General features: G+C 33.3%; 1 protein-coding gene across 1 annotated transcript; it reads right to left on the reverse strand.

Annotated features, from left to right (window-relative positions):
- Positions 1-1,878: 1,878 nt before the first annotated feature.
- On the reverse strand, positions 1,879-13,570 carry LOC141716661 (uncharacterized). Its single transcript, XM_074518862.1, has 4 exons — positions 13,458-13,570; positions 3,568-3,674; positions 2,830-2,995; positions 1,879-2,708 (listed from the first exon to the last, which is right to left on the reverse strand). The coding sequence occupies exons 2-4, from the start codon at positions 3,669-3,671 to the stop codon at positions 1,986-1,988; spliced, it is 993 nt and encodes a 330-aa protein (XP_074374963.1). The 5' UTR covers positions 3,672-3,674; positions 13,458-13,570; the 3' UTR covers positions 1,879-1,985.
- Between the last annotated feature and the right edge of the window lie 1,598 nt (positions 13,571-15,168).

The raw sequence follows: 15,168 nt of genomic DNA on the forward strand, positions 1-15,168 counted from the left end.
TGTTGATGCGGCTGTTACTCAAGGATCATCATATTTTAAAGTAGGAATGCTTCTCAGAGACGGCACAGGGGAATTCAGGGAAGCATCAGTCTTGGAGGCTGAAACGGTGGCCATAGAGGAGGCTTTGGTTTGGATAGGAGCAAAAGGATTCAAAGATGTCTGTGTGGAATCCGATTCTCTCTTAGCAGTCCAAGCGATAAATGGAGGCAAGATCTATCAGCAAGAAGTTGGACATAGTATCGATTTTTGCAGGGCATTTTTAGTTGCTAGACAAGATGTTGGTGTTAGGCATGTTAGAAGACTAGCTAATAGGGCAGCCCATAATATGGCTCGTATCCCTTGTGAGCTAAATTCTTCTGTGAGTTTTTTGATTCCTCCACGTAATGTGTTGGATTCTGTGGTGTATGATGCAATTTAAGTAATAAAGATTTTATTATTCTTCAAAAAAAAAAACAATAATGAAAATCAACTTAAACGTCCCTTAAGTTTAAATTTATATGGTATTGTATGAGTCCTAAAATTATTTTTAAAAATATTAAATCCCTAAATATTTTAAGATTCCTAATTCTTGAATTATTTAATATTTTAACATATAAATATAAAATTAGACGTGAATATATATCAATATAAATACATATCATCACATTCACCAAAAAAATTAATTTGATTTTATCAAAATTTGAGCTTACCAAAATTTGTTAAAACTCGAGTTCACGAGAATTTAAACATACTCATCTATACCACAAAGTTCTATATATAAATAGAATTGTTTGAAAACAAAACTTGTAATTACCGAATTTGATTAGATTCGGTTCATTTTATATTACAAGCCTTTTAACCATGAAAACATGGTCGATTAGTAAAATAATGGTATAACGGTACCATTGCTTTCCAAATGTGGACAGTTCAAACAATGTTAAATGGGGATCAACAATAGAACCCCAAATTTGGGGACTCACTTTCAAGTCTGTTTCCCTAAAATGGGGAACCAAATGTAGACCCCCTTTTCATGTAAAAGTGTTAATTTCCCCAAAATATAGGGATGAGTAGAGGAATGTCAAACCCAATGTGATTGCTTTTACAACATTGTCAAACATTTTGTCTCTTTCGAAAATCGTCAAATCCCTGACCTCCTTGTGAATTACGGCATTGAAATGTCTCTTACTTAATTCAAATCTTTTAAAAAATAATTAAGAATGTGCAAATTTTCATTATTTACTTTTCTCCATTTTCAAAAATTGCAAGAATCAAGTAGAAAATATTATCTCTAATTTCAATAGTGACAAATATTTTAATTTGTTTTAGCAAGAAGAAGATAAAATAAATTTATTTAGAATACAATTTCTTTTATTTATCTACGCAAATAGTTATACTTGCTACACACATTTTTAATTAATATTTAATACATTTAAACTAAAACAAATTTCTTATAATTTTAATGGACAACGTCATATTCCCGTATATTGTTGAATTTTTGTTTAATATCATGTTTTAGTTAATTATAAGTAACATGTATCACAAAACCACAAAATTTTGGCATGAACAAAATAAATTATAAACAATTTTTTTTAAAGAAATACGAAAGTATGTTTCCCCTTTGCAATTCACATAATATAAGTGTTATTTACTAGATAAACAATAAACTAGAACTTATTCTCTCTATTTTAAAAAGCCTACAACTACATACCACCAACACATGACAAAAGACTGCAGAAAATAACTTCCCATTAGCTAGCAATTATAGCTATGTTTTACTTCCAGCTGTGGAACAACCACGCCTGCTTAACATAATGCTAGCAATTATATTTCTTGGTAATTTATTTAACTTGGACTAAGCTGGAAACTATAAAGCAATTTTGAATTACAAAACAATTGGCACATGTATATCTCTATTATCCAAATACAGAACAAATAAAACAGGTCTCTCGATAATAATCTGGAGCCTTTTTTAAGACCCCTTAGAAAGTTTACAAACATGTAAAAGCCTATCCAAACTTGCGTTCAAATTGATCTAGTGTCATAGCTCGGGTTATACCAAAACCAGTGTACGCTTCATCAAGTCGGTTGCCCATATCTTCTCTCAGTGCCTCCACAAAATTCATGTCATTCAGCGCTTCTTGCCAATTTACACCAACTGTAACACACTTCTGCATGTATTGTGTTAAAAGGACACGATTCTCTACAGCCATTTCATTAGAATTTTCCATTAGATCCCAATAAAGGTTTTCAAAATTTCTATCAAGGTTTTTGGCTTTCACTTCCAAGAATTCCCTGACACCCCTGAAGTAGTCATTAAACGATTCTTTCGTCTTATCCAGTTTTTCCAGTGATGTAACACAAAGAGCACGTATATAAAGTAACTTGATGGAGGCAATGAGGCGTCTGTCTTCTCTAGTAACTCCCATGGCCATGAAGTACTTAATACAATACTTTAAGAATACATACATTTCAATGAAGTCATAATGGCTGCCATTAAGCAAAAACAATTTCACAAGATGGCGGTGAACCAATCTTGTCGATGAAAATTTACTTCTGTATACATGTATAGGTGAAAAGTAGGTCATAAAAGACCTCACTCTATTGTTCTGAGCGGGAATATTTGTGTCAGGAATCCAACAATCAAGCATTGAACGATCAAGAGGAGCTAAACTAGATCTTACCGGCTGCCATTTTCTAAGAAACAAATGAGTAGAGCTCAGCATTATTACCTGCGTAGGAGTAACAAATATCATGCACCTTTGTATAGGTTAATAAACATTTTTTTTCTAAGTTCTTTGATGAAAAAACATTAAATATCATAATTACCCAAAGGAAAAAAAAACTAATTACCTTCCCAAGCACATGCTGAGCAGATTCATTACCCGCTTCAGAACATTTGACGAGTAGGCCTTTGATATTTTGGAACCGGTGAAAGTTCACAGGTTCCATCTTAACATCAAAATTGACAACTCTCAAAATTGATTTATCTTCTGCATACAAAAGAAAATCTCTGCAACTGCAACACAAAAGTTGATAAAGACATCTTAGATACGCTGTGCATGTAAACGTATAAGATCTTTCCTTTCACTAAGAAAATACAATAAATTATTTCGTGGAAACACTTATATTCATTTATCAATAATTTTATATTTGGAATAGCTGCTCAACAAAACATTAAAAAAAGCTTTATACTAAAGATCAAAACTTCATAACAGGTACAATGAAAGGCTGCAAAAAAAAAAGGTTTCGCCCAGAGGGTAGCAGACATCACAACTGTGGGTTGCAAGAAAATAGTAGAAGATGAACTTTAATACAGCAGAAAAGGGGTAATTTGTAAGAATTTTACATACATATCAAAATCTTTATATGACAAGGCCAAGTGGGATCTTATCCAAGTACTAGTTCAATTCTCTTCAACAACATTTAACTTTTATTTACCGTAAAGATGTAGGGACCTTGGCAACTACAAAAAGTTACATACTACATTCATTTCGTAGTAAAAATTTATACGGATATAATATATAAATATTTTTATTTATTTATTTAACATTGTCTTATAGGTTAACAAGATAGAATGTAATGTCTTACACAGTTATTATTCGGGCAAATTCTTCTGCTCCACCTGATGACTGCACCAACAGGAAGATGATATGGAAAAGCAGTTCACCGAGCAGGTCTTTCATTGTCACCATTGCCTACACAGTTCAAGTTACAACTACAACTGATTAAAATAACTATACAACATCACATTTGGGCACTTGTAGTTGCAGAATAATAAACTACCATGGCACTTTTTTGTTAATATCATTCATACAATCATCATTTCATCAAATAAATAATATTGAAAAGGCATAAAAGACGAATCATGTATTATCATAAATGATAATAAATAAAAAAACTGCCTTTATAGATTTTAGAGTTTAGACACCTTAAAACAATTTGTTTGATAACAACACTCTTACAGGAGTCTTTCTTCGAAACCTGGAATTACAATCACAACATAGCAAACACTTGAACTATCATTTTTACTATACCCAAATGACAAAAATTTAGTCACCTACAATGTAATAAATAAGTACCAAGATAAATACTTATACCACTTAAAGTTAAAAGCTATCCCAAACACTCTAAACTTGATTATATCTACACAACCGTTCAAATGCTCTAAAAGTTATTCCAAACACTCTTATATTAGATTAAATCTACACAACCGACCTAAGGTGCAATCAGGAAACAGGGATTTCATTTACAAATTCTTTGTTTGGGAAATACGAGTAGTACTCGTATTTCCAGAATTCATATTTTTAATATACTGTTTATAAATTTATATAACGCCAAATTCATCGCTATTTAGAAAAAATTGAAATCATAACATTTGGAATTCAATATGAACTTTCTTTAAAATTATTTTGAAGTACACAATAATGAAAAGAATGTCTAATCCCTACTAACATTACAAATAATCCAAAATACAAAAGTTAAGTAGTCATCAATGTGCAACAAAACCTAATCTAATTTATCATCATCTAATGTACACTTGAGCATGTTGAGCATTTCAGATGTGCCATTATAACACTTTTCACACCCTTCAGGACTTAGAATCAAAATATAGCTAGGGATTCACATACATAACATTGGTTTATACACTATTAATATCAGAAGATAAAATAAAAAACTTAGATTCATATAGCTCCGTCCGTGCATGCTATCTATTTTACAAACATCATTTTTGCAAGACCATCTCTAAACTCATTCCGTTTCTTTGTTGATCGAGCGGTTGAAATGAAATCTACTTCAATTTCTACATCAATTGCTTACATATTCATTTGGCTTATTCTACTTGTTTCATATAAAAAATTTATGTCTTCGATGTTTTTGTTGAATAAATATGATCATTTATGACCTTCATCTAACACCTTTAGGTTTTAGATGAGTTAGTTACTTGACATGGTATAAAGGTGGTGTCTGTTTGGGTTGTTTTGTTCAGTGTGCTGTATGTCTGTTCAATCGTACAATTAATCATGGCTGCTAAGGGAAGGGTCTCCATTTCGAGTCCTCCGGCTCCCAAATTTGTTTAATATAATTGTTTGTATGTCTATTTTGGTTTTTTGTTGTATATTTTCAATCGTACGATTGAAGGGGAATGATAATATATACCCGTAAGCCTTCTTCTAACACCAAGGTTTCGGATAAGTTGGTTACTTAATATTTTCTTCTCCTAAAATAATTATGAAGGCTAAAGAAAGTACTAATGATTCTACTCTCAAACTTCTTTTGAAAAAGACTAGCATCTCCAAGTATACTCCAATGCTTATTTCAAAAACCTAAATACCCTTACAATAATATTTAATAAAACAAAAACGAGTACCTTTACAAGTAGGCTCGGAAACCTTCACCATTAGTGTATCCTTACTATTAGAATATCCCAAACCCACAAGAAAATACTAATCTACGTCACATAATTTTTAGCTTTATACTTCTTGAATTTTTTAAATTAAATATAAAATGACAGATGATACATGAACTCTTATCCCAATTCCTATTTCGATATCGTGAGCGATCCTTGATAGGGATTGTCATTTTGATGTGTATCTTATCAAGAGCCCCCACAACAACCCATACATATACTTCACCCCAGACATATACTTTTATATCAATAACAATGACCTTAAGAATCCTGATTTAAGTATTTAGTTTGAAACAAAAAATGTCTTAGATAGTTATGGATTATCTTAACCCATTTCTATTTTGACATGATTTACATAAATACTGGTATGATCCACTAATTTGACATAATACATTCCAAGCTTAAGCACATATTTAAATACTACATTAAATTGATGGCACATTGTCTGTGATGAAGACGTAAAGTGCGTTTGCATACTTTAATTGTTCATTAATGCCGATGAAATATGGAAATTTGTACCAAAACTTTGTCATTGTTAATACCAACTAATCCCCTGGATTACACAACTTCGCAAAATGGCATATGTCAAGACGTAGTTTTCTGCAACATATCCTATCAATAGTTTATGTTATTTGTTTTGGTAATAAAAATGAGAAATTTTAACATATCAGTTATCACTTAACTATCTTGGATTTGGGTCAATTCTAATCCAAATTCTATTAACCCGAGATAATTTTACCAAATACATCATTTTCCTCGAATGCTCGCAAATAGGCCATAAATGAAATCATGAAATTTTTTTAAGTCATACATTTTGATAAACTCTAGAACAAGAACACTCTTTGTTAAAGAAAATACATGTTAATTATTAATTAATATCATTGCAAACTTACCTAAACCATGAAAGAAACATTAAGACCAGTGCTGAAAGATTAGGTTGTACTTTTAGAAATTAAAGTAGACAAAAAAAGACTTCAAAACACGTATTTATTGTGGACCTTTTTATAAGTAACAAATCTTTATGAGTTTAGTGGAGATCTAAATGTTGGCTATCAACATTTCATAACATCAATGAAACTTATTTTCCATAACTCTGACAAACAATCAAGATAAACCTAAATCAGTCAAATTTTAACAAATTATAAATCACTAACACTTGCTCATATCGTGGGAATCCCAAATCAAATATTATTCATTGGATTACATATCTACAAAATATAGTCAGCAATAAATCAACTAATTTATATTAACAATTAACAAATCATCAATATTTTATAACCACAAACTATAACAATTACTTAAAAACACAAAATCGAAAAGGAATGCCCATAAACAGATATATTTAACGATTAAATAAATATAGGGAGGGAGATAGAGATCTCACAGATAAAAAATGTCACTCGATGGGTGAACCGAATATAAGATTGTTTTCAGCGACTTCAAGAAAGATGTGTTGAAGTGAAGCACATAATTAGGTGTTACTTATACAGGGTCAAAGTTTTTAAGTCGGATTGTTTTTCATGTTTCTCCCAAACAATACGACCCGATTTGATTTAAAAAAATCAACCCAGGTCTCTTAGTTTAAGAAACGTATCAAACAAATCACAATTTACTATGTAAATCCCCTCCTCCTAATAAAAATAATAATAATAATATTAATAATAACTATAGTATTATTATTATTATTATTATTCGTTCGTTCTCGTTATTCTCATTCTCGTTCTCATTCTCGTACGGTTATGTTTTTTTTCAGTTAATGTTCTCATTATGTTTTTGTTACGGTAATTGTTATTGTTATAATAATTGCTATTGTTATCTTTATTGTTACTATCATTTTTAAATAGCATATAACTTAACCATAAAATTTAAATAACGCATCAACTTAAGTCTTCAATTATAATGTCCAAATCATTTAAAAAAAATTATAATGTCCAAATCATTTAAAAAAAATTCAAACAAAAACAATCTATAGAAACACTATACATAGAAAAAATATATATATAAAAACTATGTATTGGTAGAGTAAATAGATGTTAATTGATCTAAATGTATCCGAGATTAAAGAAAGAGGAAGGTGATACTTATTTATAAATATATGTATCTTTGATATATATATATATTGGGTGAGAGTGAGGTGACTAGTACCAAGAGTGAGACAACCTGTAATAAACTATTTATGTGATAATCAACTAGCTTATTACAATACTTGAATTCAAAAGATAATCAGTAGCACGAATCACAACTGTTCGAGACTTAATACAATCGACGGATTTTCGAGAGGTCCTCTCTCTCCCAAAGCTATACTACGACTACTAAATTCTCCAATTGCATAACCCTAACTTTCACATCGGTTGCCTCTCTTATCCGTCCCTCCTCCAAAGACAATTTTACCCCTTACTTTTCTGTGCGCTTCCTTCTTTGCCCTTCTGTCCAGAAATTACCTCCTTGCCCCTGTCTTTTTTCCTGGTATAAGTAATTAATTGTTTTTCATTTGGTTTGTTCATTAAATTACCGGGGCCCCAAAGTTTCACCTTGTCCGCAAGGTGGAAGTCTGGAAACCGTGTATCCAAGTCGCTAGCTACCTCCCAAGTAGCTTCAAAAAGTGGATATCCATACCATTTAATTAAGACTTCCAATGTAGACTGGGAACCATGTTGTACTTTACGCACGTCTACTACTGACTCAGGTGTGGCTACCTGCTCTGGTTCGTGTGCTAGCTGTGCTGGAATTGTAGTAGATGCACTGGCTGATCCAATTGCTCGTTTTAGTTGGGAGATATGAAACACCGGATGAATCTTGCTTTCATCTGGTAGCTTCAAACGGTATGCCACCTGCCCAATTCGCTGCAATACTTCAAACGGGCCATAGAATTTTGGAGCCAGCTTTTCATAAGGCCGGTATACTGTGGAGCGTTGCCTATACGGCTGAAGCTTAACATACACACATTCTCCCACCTGGAAAGCATCATCCCTCCTCTTTTTATCTGCATTGTCTTTCATGGTCTGCTGAGAACGCAATAAATTATAATACAACTCATCTAGTACCGCATCACGTTCTTGGAGGATTGTTTCAACACTATCAATTGGAGAATGTCCCCTGCCCAGCCGAGTAACTAATGGTGGATCCCTCCCATACAAGACCTTAAATGGTGTTAATTTTGTCGATAGATGGGGCGAAGTATTATAAGAAAATTCAGCCCAGTGTAACCATTTCGACCAAGACTTAGGATGTTCTCCTGCAAAGCATCTGAGATAGGTTTCCAGCATTTTGTTTACGATTTCTGTCTGACCATCCGTTTGAGGATGGTAAGATGTGCTTCTTTTCAAGTCAGTTCCTTGTAAACGGAACATCTCTTTCCAAAAATTGCTCAAAAACACTCTATCGCGATCAGAGACTATTGATGCTGGAAAACCATGTAATTTCACCACTTCTTTAACAAACAGAGAAGCTACCGTCATTGCAGTAAAAGGGTGTTTCAAGGCTAAGAAATGACCGTATTTAGAAAAACGGTCTACTACCACCACAGATACGTTTTTACATCCCCGGAGTGTCCCCCCACCACCGAACTATGATACATCTGTAGTAATATAGGCACAAGGAATGATTTGCGAGGGATGACAAATCGATTCTTGTAGAGTAACTTACCTCCTTGTAAACTGAATCTGGTGTGTGCTTTCAAACCAGAAATTAAATCCTGTTTTATTTTCTGCAACATAGTATCCTCTTGAATTTCCTGGTCCAGTTTCGACCAATCGATGTTTGTAACTGTCAATAAGGATCCCAGTTCTATGTCACCCCCAACTTTCCTCGATAAAGCGTCTGCTACTCGATTTGCACACCCTGGTTTGTACCGAATATCAAAAGAAAATCCCAATAACTTACTAACCCATTTCTGGTAGTCACTCCCAATTTCTCGCTGCTGCATAATATAGCGTAAACTTTGTTGGTCCGTTTTCACGACAAAATGCCTCCCTAATAAATAATGTCGCCATTTTTGAACCGACAAGCAAATCGCCATCAACTCTTTCTCATATATGGACTTTAGTTGGGCCTTGGGACCGAGTAACTTACTAAAAAACGCAACCGGACGCTGGTCCTGCATTAGCACTGCTCCTAAACCCCCTCCTGAAGCGTCCGTTTCAATTGTGAACAGTTTGTTAAAATCAGGTAAAATTAGGACCGGTGGGTTTACCATTGCCTCCTTAAGTTGGTTGAAAGCTATTGTAGCAGCTGTTGTCCATCCGTAGGCATCTTTCTTTAATTGCTCCGTCAAAGGCTGTGCTATATGAGCGTATCTTGCCACAAATTTCCGATAGTAACCGGTTAATCCTAAAAAACCCCGTAACTCCTTCAAATTGGTTGGTTGTTTCCAGTCTAACATTGCTTTCACTTTCTCATTATCCACAACGACTCCTTTTCCCGAAATCACGTGCCCCAAATAAGATATTTCCTGTTTTCCAAATTCGCATTTCTTTCTGTTTACTACCAGGCTGTTCCGAACCAGTGTGTCAAGTACCAGCTTCATATGTTCAATGTGTTCCTCCATGGTATGGCTGTAGACGAGAATATCATCAAAAAAGACCAAAACAAATCTCCGTAAATAAGGCCTGAATACATCATTCATGAGCGACTGAAACGTTGCCGGACCATTCATCAACCCAAAAGGAAGTACCAAGAACTCATAATGGCCGTTGTGCGTTCGGAAAGCAGTTTTATGAGTATCTTGTGGTCGAACCAGAATTTGGTGATACCCCGCTTTCAAGTCCAGTTTCGAGAAAATGGTTGCACCATGAAGCTCATCGAGTAACTCCTCTATAACTGGTATGGGGTACTTATCAGGGATTGTTTCTTTATTTAGGGCTCGATAGTCCACGCAAAATCGCCACGACCCATCACGTTTCTTGACCAACAGTACTGGGCTTGAGTATGGACTATTTGATGGTTTAATTACTCCAGCGGCTAACATCTCCTTAATCAATTTCTCAATCTCATCTTTTTGGCACTGCGGGTATCGATACGGTCGAACCCCTACTGGGTTTGAACCCTCTTTCAAAACAATGGCGTGCTCATGTCCCCTTACTGGTGGTAAACCTTTGGGTACGTCAAAAACTGACTCATACTGTTTAATCACCTCTTGTAACAGCTCTGGAAGCTCTTCCCCCTTACTATTCCCTTCTACACCTCTTGTTTCCCTCCTCTCGACCTCATTTAACTCCACATAATAGCCTGTTTTCTCTTTTCGTAATGTCCTGATCATCGCTTTCAATGAAATTCGTGAACGAACCAGCGAGGCGTCTCCAACCAGTGTAATTATTTTACCTTCCGACTCAAATTGCATGACCTGTGTTTTCCAATTATTGACCACAGTCCCGAGTGTCTCCAACCACTGTACCCCGAGTATAATATCTGAATTACCCAACTCGAGGGGTAACATGTCTACTGTGATAGATATTCTCCCATCAATTATCAATTCCACATTCCTACACAGCCCCTTCCCTTTGATAGCATCCTCATTTCCTAAAGACACACCAAAATACCCGGCATTCTCCACAATTATTCCCAGTTCCTCCACAACTGCCAACGAGATAAAATTATGCGTCGCTCCCGGGTCTATCATGACCACTAGTTCTCTGCCTTGCACCATGCCACGTAACTTCATCGTTTTTGGATTGGATAAACCGATAACTGAATTTAGAGAAACTTCATGTTGGTTATTTACATCCGTGTTTGGTACATTAACTGGTGACCTGGATGGCTCGCTCCCACTATAATCTGTTCCCTCTTCCTCCTCTTCTTCAATTAACAACACACTCAGTTCCCGTTTTTTACATCGATGCCCCATTGACCACTTCTCATCACACCGAAAGCACAAGCCCTTCGCCCGTTTTTCTTGCAGCTCCTTATCTGTTAAACGACGCATTTCACCTCCTGACTTCACTGTACTAGTAATAAACTATTTATGTGATAATCAACTAGCTTATTACAATACTTGAATTCAAAAGATAATCAGTAGCACGAATCACAACTGTTCGAGACTTAATACAATCGACGGACTTTCGAGAGGTCCTCTCTCTCCCAAAGCTATACTACGACTACTAAATTCTCCAATTGCATAACCCTAACTTTCACATCTGTTGCCTCTCTTATCCGTCCCTCCTCCAAAGACAATTTTACCCCTTACTTTTCTGTGCGCTTCCTTCTTTGCCCTTCTGTCCAGAAATTACCTCCTTGCCCCTGTCTTTTTTCCTGGTATAAGTAATTAATTGTTTTTCATTTGGTTTGTTCATTACACAACCTAATATTATCGATACTTTACGAAGTACTTGCCTAAACCTCCGCTTGCTTGTTAGTTTTTAGTTCTTTGAACCTCTTGTTTGAACCTCAACCGTTTTTCAAGAAGAGCAAAAAGTTCATCTTAGTTCCATCTCATCCTTGTGTGGTTCTTGACTTATACCAAACTCGTGGTCGAGTTCTCCTACAAGGGGAGAATGATGAGAAACGAAAATAAAGAACTAATATATATGTTATTAAGTAGTGTATGATCGTTTCGTTTGGCGATAAATAATGTATTTATCTATATATTTTTATAAATTTAGAGGATAAACTCTTTTGTGTATATGATAGGAGATTAAGACGTTAAATAGGCATATACAGCTTAGTTAGTTATTCTGAGGTAGTACAGCTAAGAATAATCCCTCTGAATTAGCTAAGATCAGGGAACATAATCTCTAAACTAGGAAACAAACGTTACAACTACTGTACAATAACTAAATAGTTTTAAAAGCACAGTAGATGAATCATGTATTAAGGTGTACACTTGCTAACAAAAAAATGCCACCAACGATTTAGACACCTCAAGAAAATTGTTCCGACAGCAACATCATTCTTACTGATAAATTTCTAAATGGCTTAATACTAATGGAGTTAATTGGGTGTTTATATTGAAGAAAAGTTTTCATTGACCACTTTCGATGTGTGGGATTTCGGTTGACACCCAAACAAATTGTTGTCTTTAACTCAAGTAGTAATTCATCCGATATAGCAATTATCTTACACGTTATTCCCCTGCTAAACAGGTCGCATGGGTAGTACAAGCAAGACTCCACATTAATCTTTTTCGCAACTACACTGATATCTACTCACTATCTCCACATGCGTGAGAGTTCAGTGAGGGCCTCCACACAACACAACTACAGTCAACTACCCCTGATTCGACTAGGTAATAGTACCATTTATTCGACTGCAAGCGCACGTTGACTCCATATTATTATGACATCTTTAAAGTTTAAACTAAGCTAAACATCTATCAAAAGGTCTCATACTAATAATATTTCTAATGGAATAGTAATGGACTTTACTAGTTGCTTATATTTAAGAGAACTCTTTATTTCTCAGTATAGGACTTAGTTTGACACTGCAACGACAATATCCAAGTTAAAATTTTATTTTCGATAGATCTAGAGGGAGATGGACATGATGAAAATTTGGTACTTAACTTTTGTGTGGATAGAAGAAATATATGCATATCTTTTTATAGAGCAATTAGTGGCAACATCCATAAAAATCTAGGAAAACGAACATCTTCAAACCTAAAATCTGAATATCCTTGTGAAAGATAATAAACATATGGCAATAGACTACATAGTACTAAGAGCAAGTCCAACGGTCTTTTAATAGATTTCTTATAAATATTATAAATATTAACTCTTAGTAATTTAAAACATAATTTTGAATTTAGATTCCAACAATGATCCTTAATTTGATTTTTTTTATTATTATTATAATAATAAATTTAAATGAGATATGAAAGGAAAAGAAAGAGAGAGAAATCAATTTTTTATCGGTAAAAATGAAATAAGGGACGACTAGTGGTTCATAAGATATGAGAGACGTGTTTTAGTGATATAAAAAACCACACCATATTTGGAGTTAAAAGCATGTTTAACGGAGTTGTTGGACTTGCTCTAAGGTAATTAGAATCAAGCAGGGGGGTGTAAGTTGAAAACAAACAATTCAGGAACAATAAAAACATGATCAACTTAAAGAATTAAAACAGAACAGAACAAGTTACCTCATACTACGTATATGAAGATGAGGGTTTTGTAAGAATATAATGGGTTTTGGTGACAAACCCATTTCTTCGCCGATCATCGGACTGTAAAACACTGCCGCGCCCTCTTCCTCTTTTCTCCGTAAATTTAAAACGAAACATAGCAGTGGTAAAGGCTGAAGGACAAAAATAGACTATTTTCAAACCAAATTAACAAAAATAGCCGAGTCTCGTCGAGTTGGCCAATTTTGGCGGATTCACATTAGGGTAAGCAGAATACGCATTCACCACCAGTGTAATAATAGGGATACGAGGGATACGCAATTCTCGGTGGAGTATTCTATATAATTTACGCAATTCAGATGGGAGTATTCATTGAATACGCAATTGGCACGAGGGTAAGCAATATAAAAAAAAAAAGAAATACGCAAATGTTGAATGCACATCATATAAAATAATTGAGTATGCTTTACAGGGAAGAGTAATTGGACACAGCACATTAGCATAATATTAAATATATAATTGGTAGAATACGCATTTCTAGATGGTAGATCCAAACGGTCATAGTTGGCCAAAATATGCAAACCTGCTATTTCAGTGCAACTTCTTAGAAAACCGGTTAAATTTGTCATTTTTTCGTTAAAAAATCGATCCAGGCCTCCGATAAAATAAAATAGTACTAATTTTTAATTTTAATATTTATTATAAAACTTAAAACTTTTGATATTTCAATTGTTAATTTTAGTACGAGACTAAAATCCCCTGCGATACTTTTTAATATTATATAATTTTTAAATTTATGAAGTGAAAATTTTAAGTTCTGAAATTTATTTATTAAATTTTTTTGATAATATTATTTTATAATTATTTTAAATATGTATGTGTATAATTTAGTGAAATTCTAATTTTAAATAAATATCAAGGATTGGAATATTTAATTTTGTTCAAATTGATAGGTGTATTTACAAAAGATAACTATGTTTTAACTAAAAGATAAATTTTAGCTCACATGATAAATGAATTATCTTTACTTTGGTATACCGAACAAATCTAATTAATTATATTCAAATTTATTTTGGTTTAATTTTTTTAAACCCGATCAATGATAAAAAGTTTATTTATCAATTATAAAAAATTTATGTTAACCCGAACAAAAGTATATATTATTTTATTTTAGCTGGTATAGTTATTTTTTTATTTTAATTTTGATTTATCATGAATCAATTGTATTATTGTTTTTAGCCCCGGATAAATAACATGTATTGATTTATTTTAGTCTGACTCAATTATACTGACTAATGAATCATCTCTAATTTCATTTTATAAAAATAGTTTTGGATATTATAGAAATTGAAAAAACTCCGTAATTATATAAATCTAATCGTTTTACACACAGTTCCGTAATCAAATTTTTAATATTTCAGCTATTAGGGTTAAATATCAATTATCGCAGAATCATTATACCTAACAACGAATTACGTAAACTTTAATTTTATCTTAACACGAATTAATAATATAAAAATTATCTTTATTTTGAATTCAATTTTAGTTTTAGCGTAGATCAATAATATACATTATTTTGTTTTAGTCTTAGCCTATTATATTAATCATCTAATTATATTTAGTTTATTTTTAATTTTATTTTATCTGTAGTTAAATATTATTTTGTTTTAAAGCGAGTAGATAACATATTTTATTTTATTCTCATAACATTACATCGACCAACACATAA

The sequence above is a fragment of the Apium graveolens genome, chromosome 4, assembly GCF_009905375.1.
Source record: "Apium graveolens cultivar Ventura chromosome 4, ASM990537v1, whole genome shotgun sequence".
Lineage (NCBI taxonomy): Eukaryota > Viridiplantae > Streptophyta > Magnoliopsida > Apiales > Apiaceae > Apium > Apium graveolens.

What these genes read in the sequence shown, in the direction of transcription:
- LOC141716661 (XM_074518862.1), bottom strand. Translation starts at nt 3,671, where the DNA reads ATGGTGACAATGAAAGACCTGCTCGGTGAACTGCTTTTCCATATCATC. An exon ending in TTTGCCCGAATAATAACTGT is followed by an intron (nt 2,996 to 3,567) that starts GTAAGACATTAC and finishes TTTGTGTTGCAG; the next exon opens with TTGCAGAGATTTTCTTTTGT. An exon ending in CTCAGCATGTGCTTGGGAAG is followed by an intron (nt 2,709 to 2,829) that starts GTAATTAGTTTT and finishes ACTCCTACGCAG; the next exon opens with GTAATAATGCTGAGCTCTAC.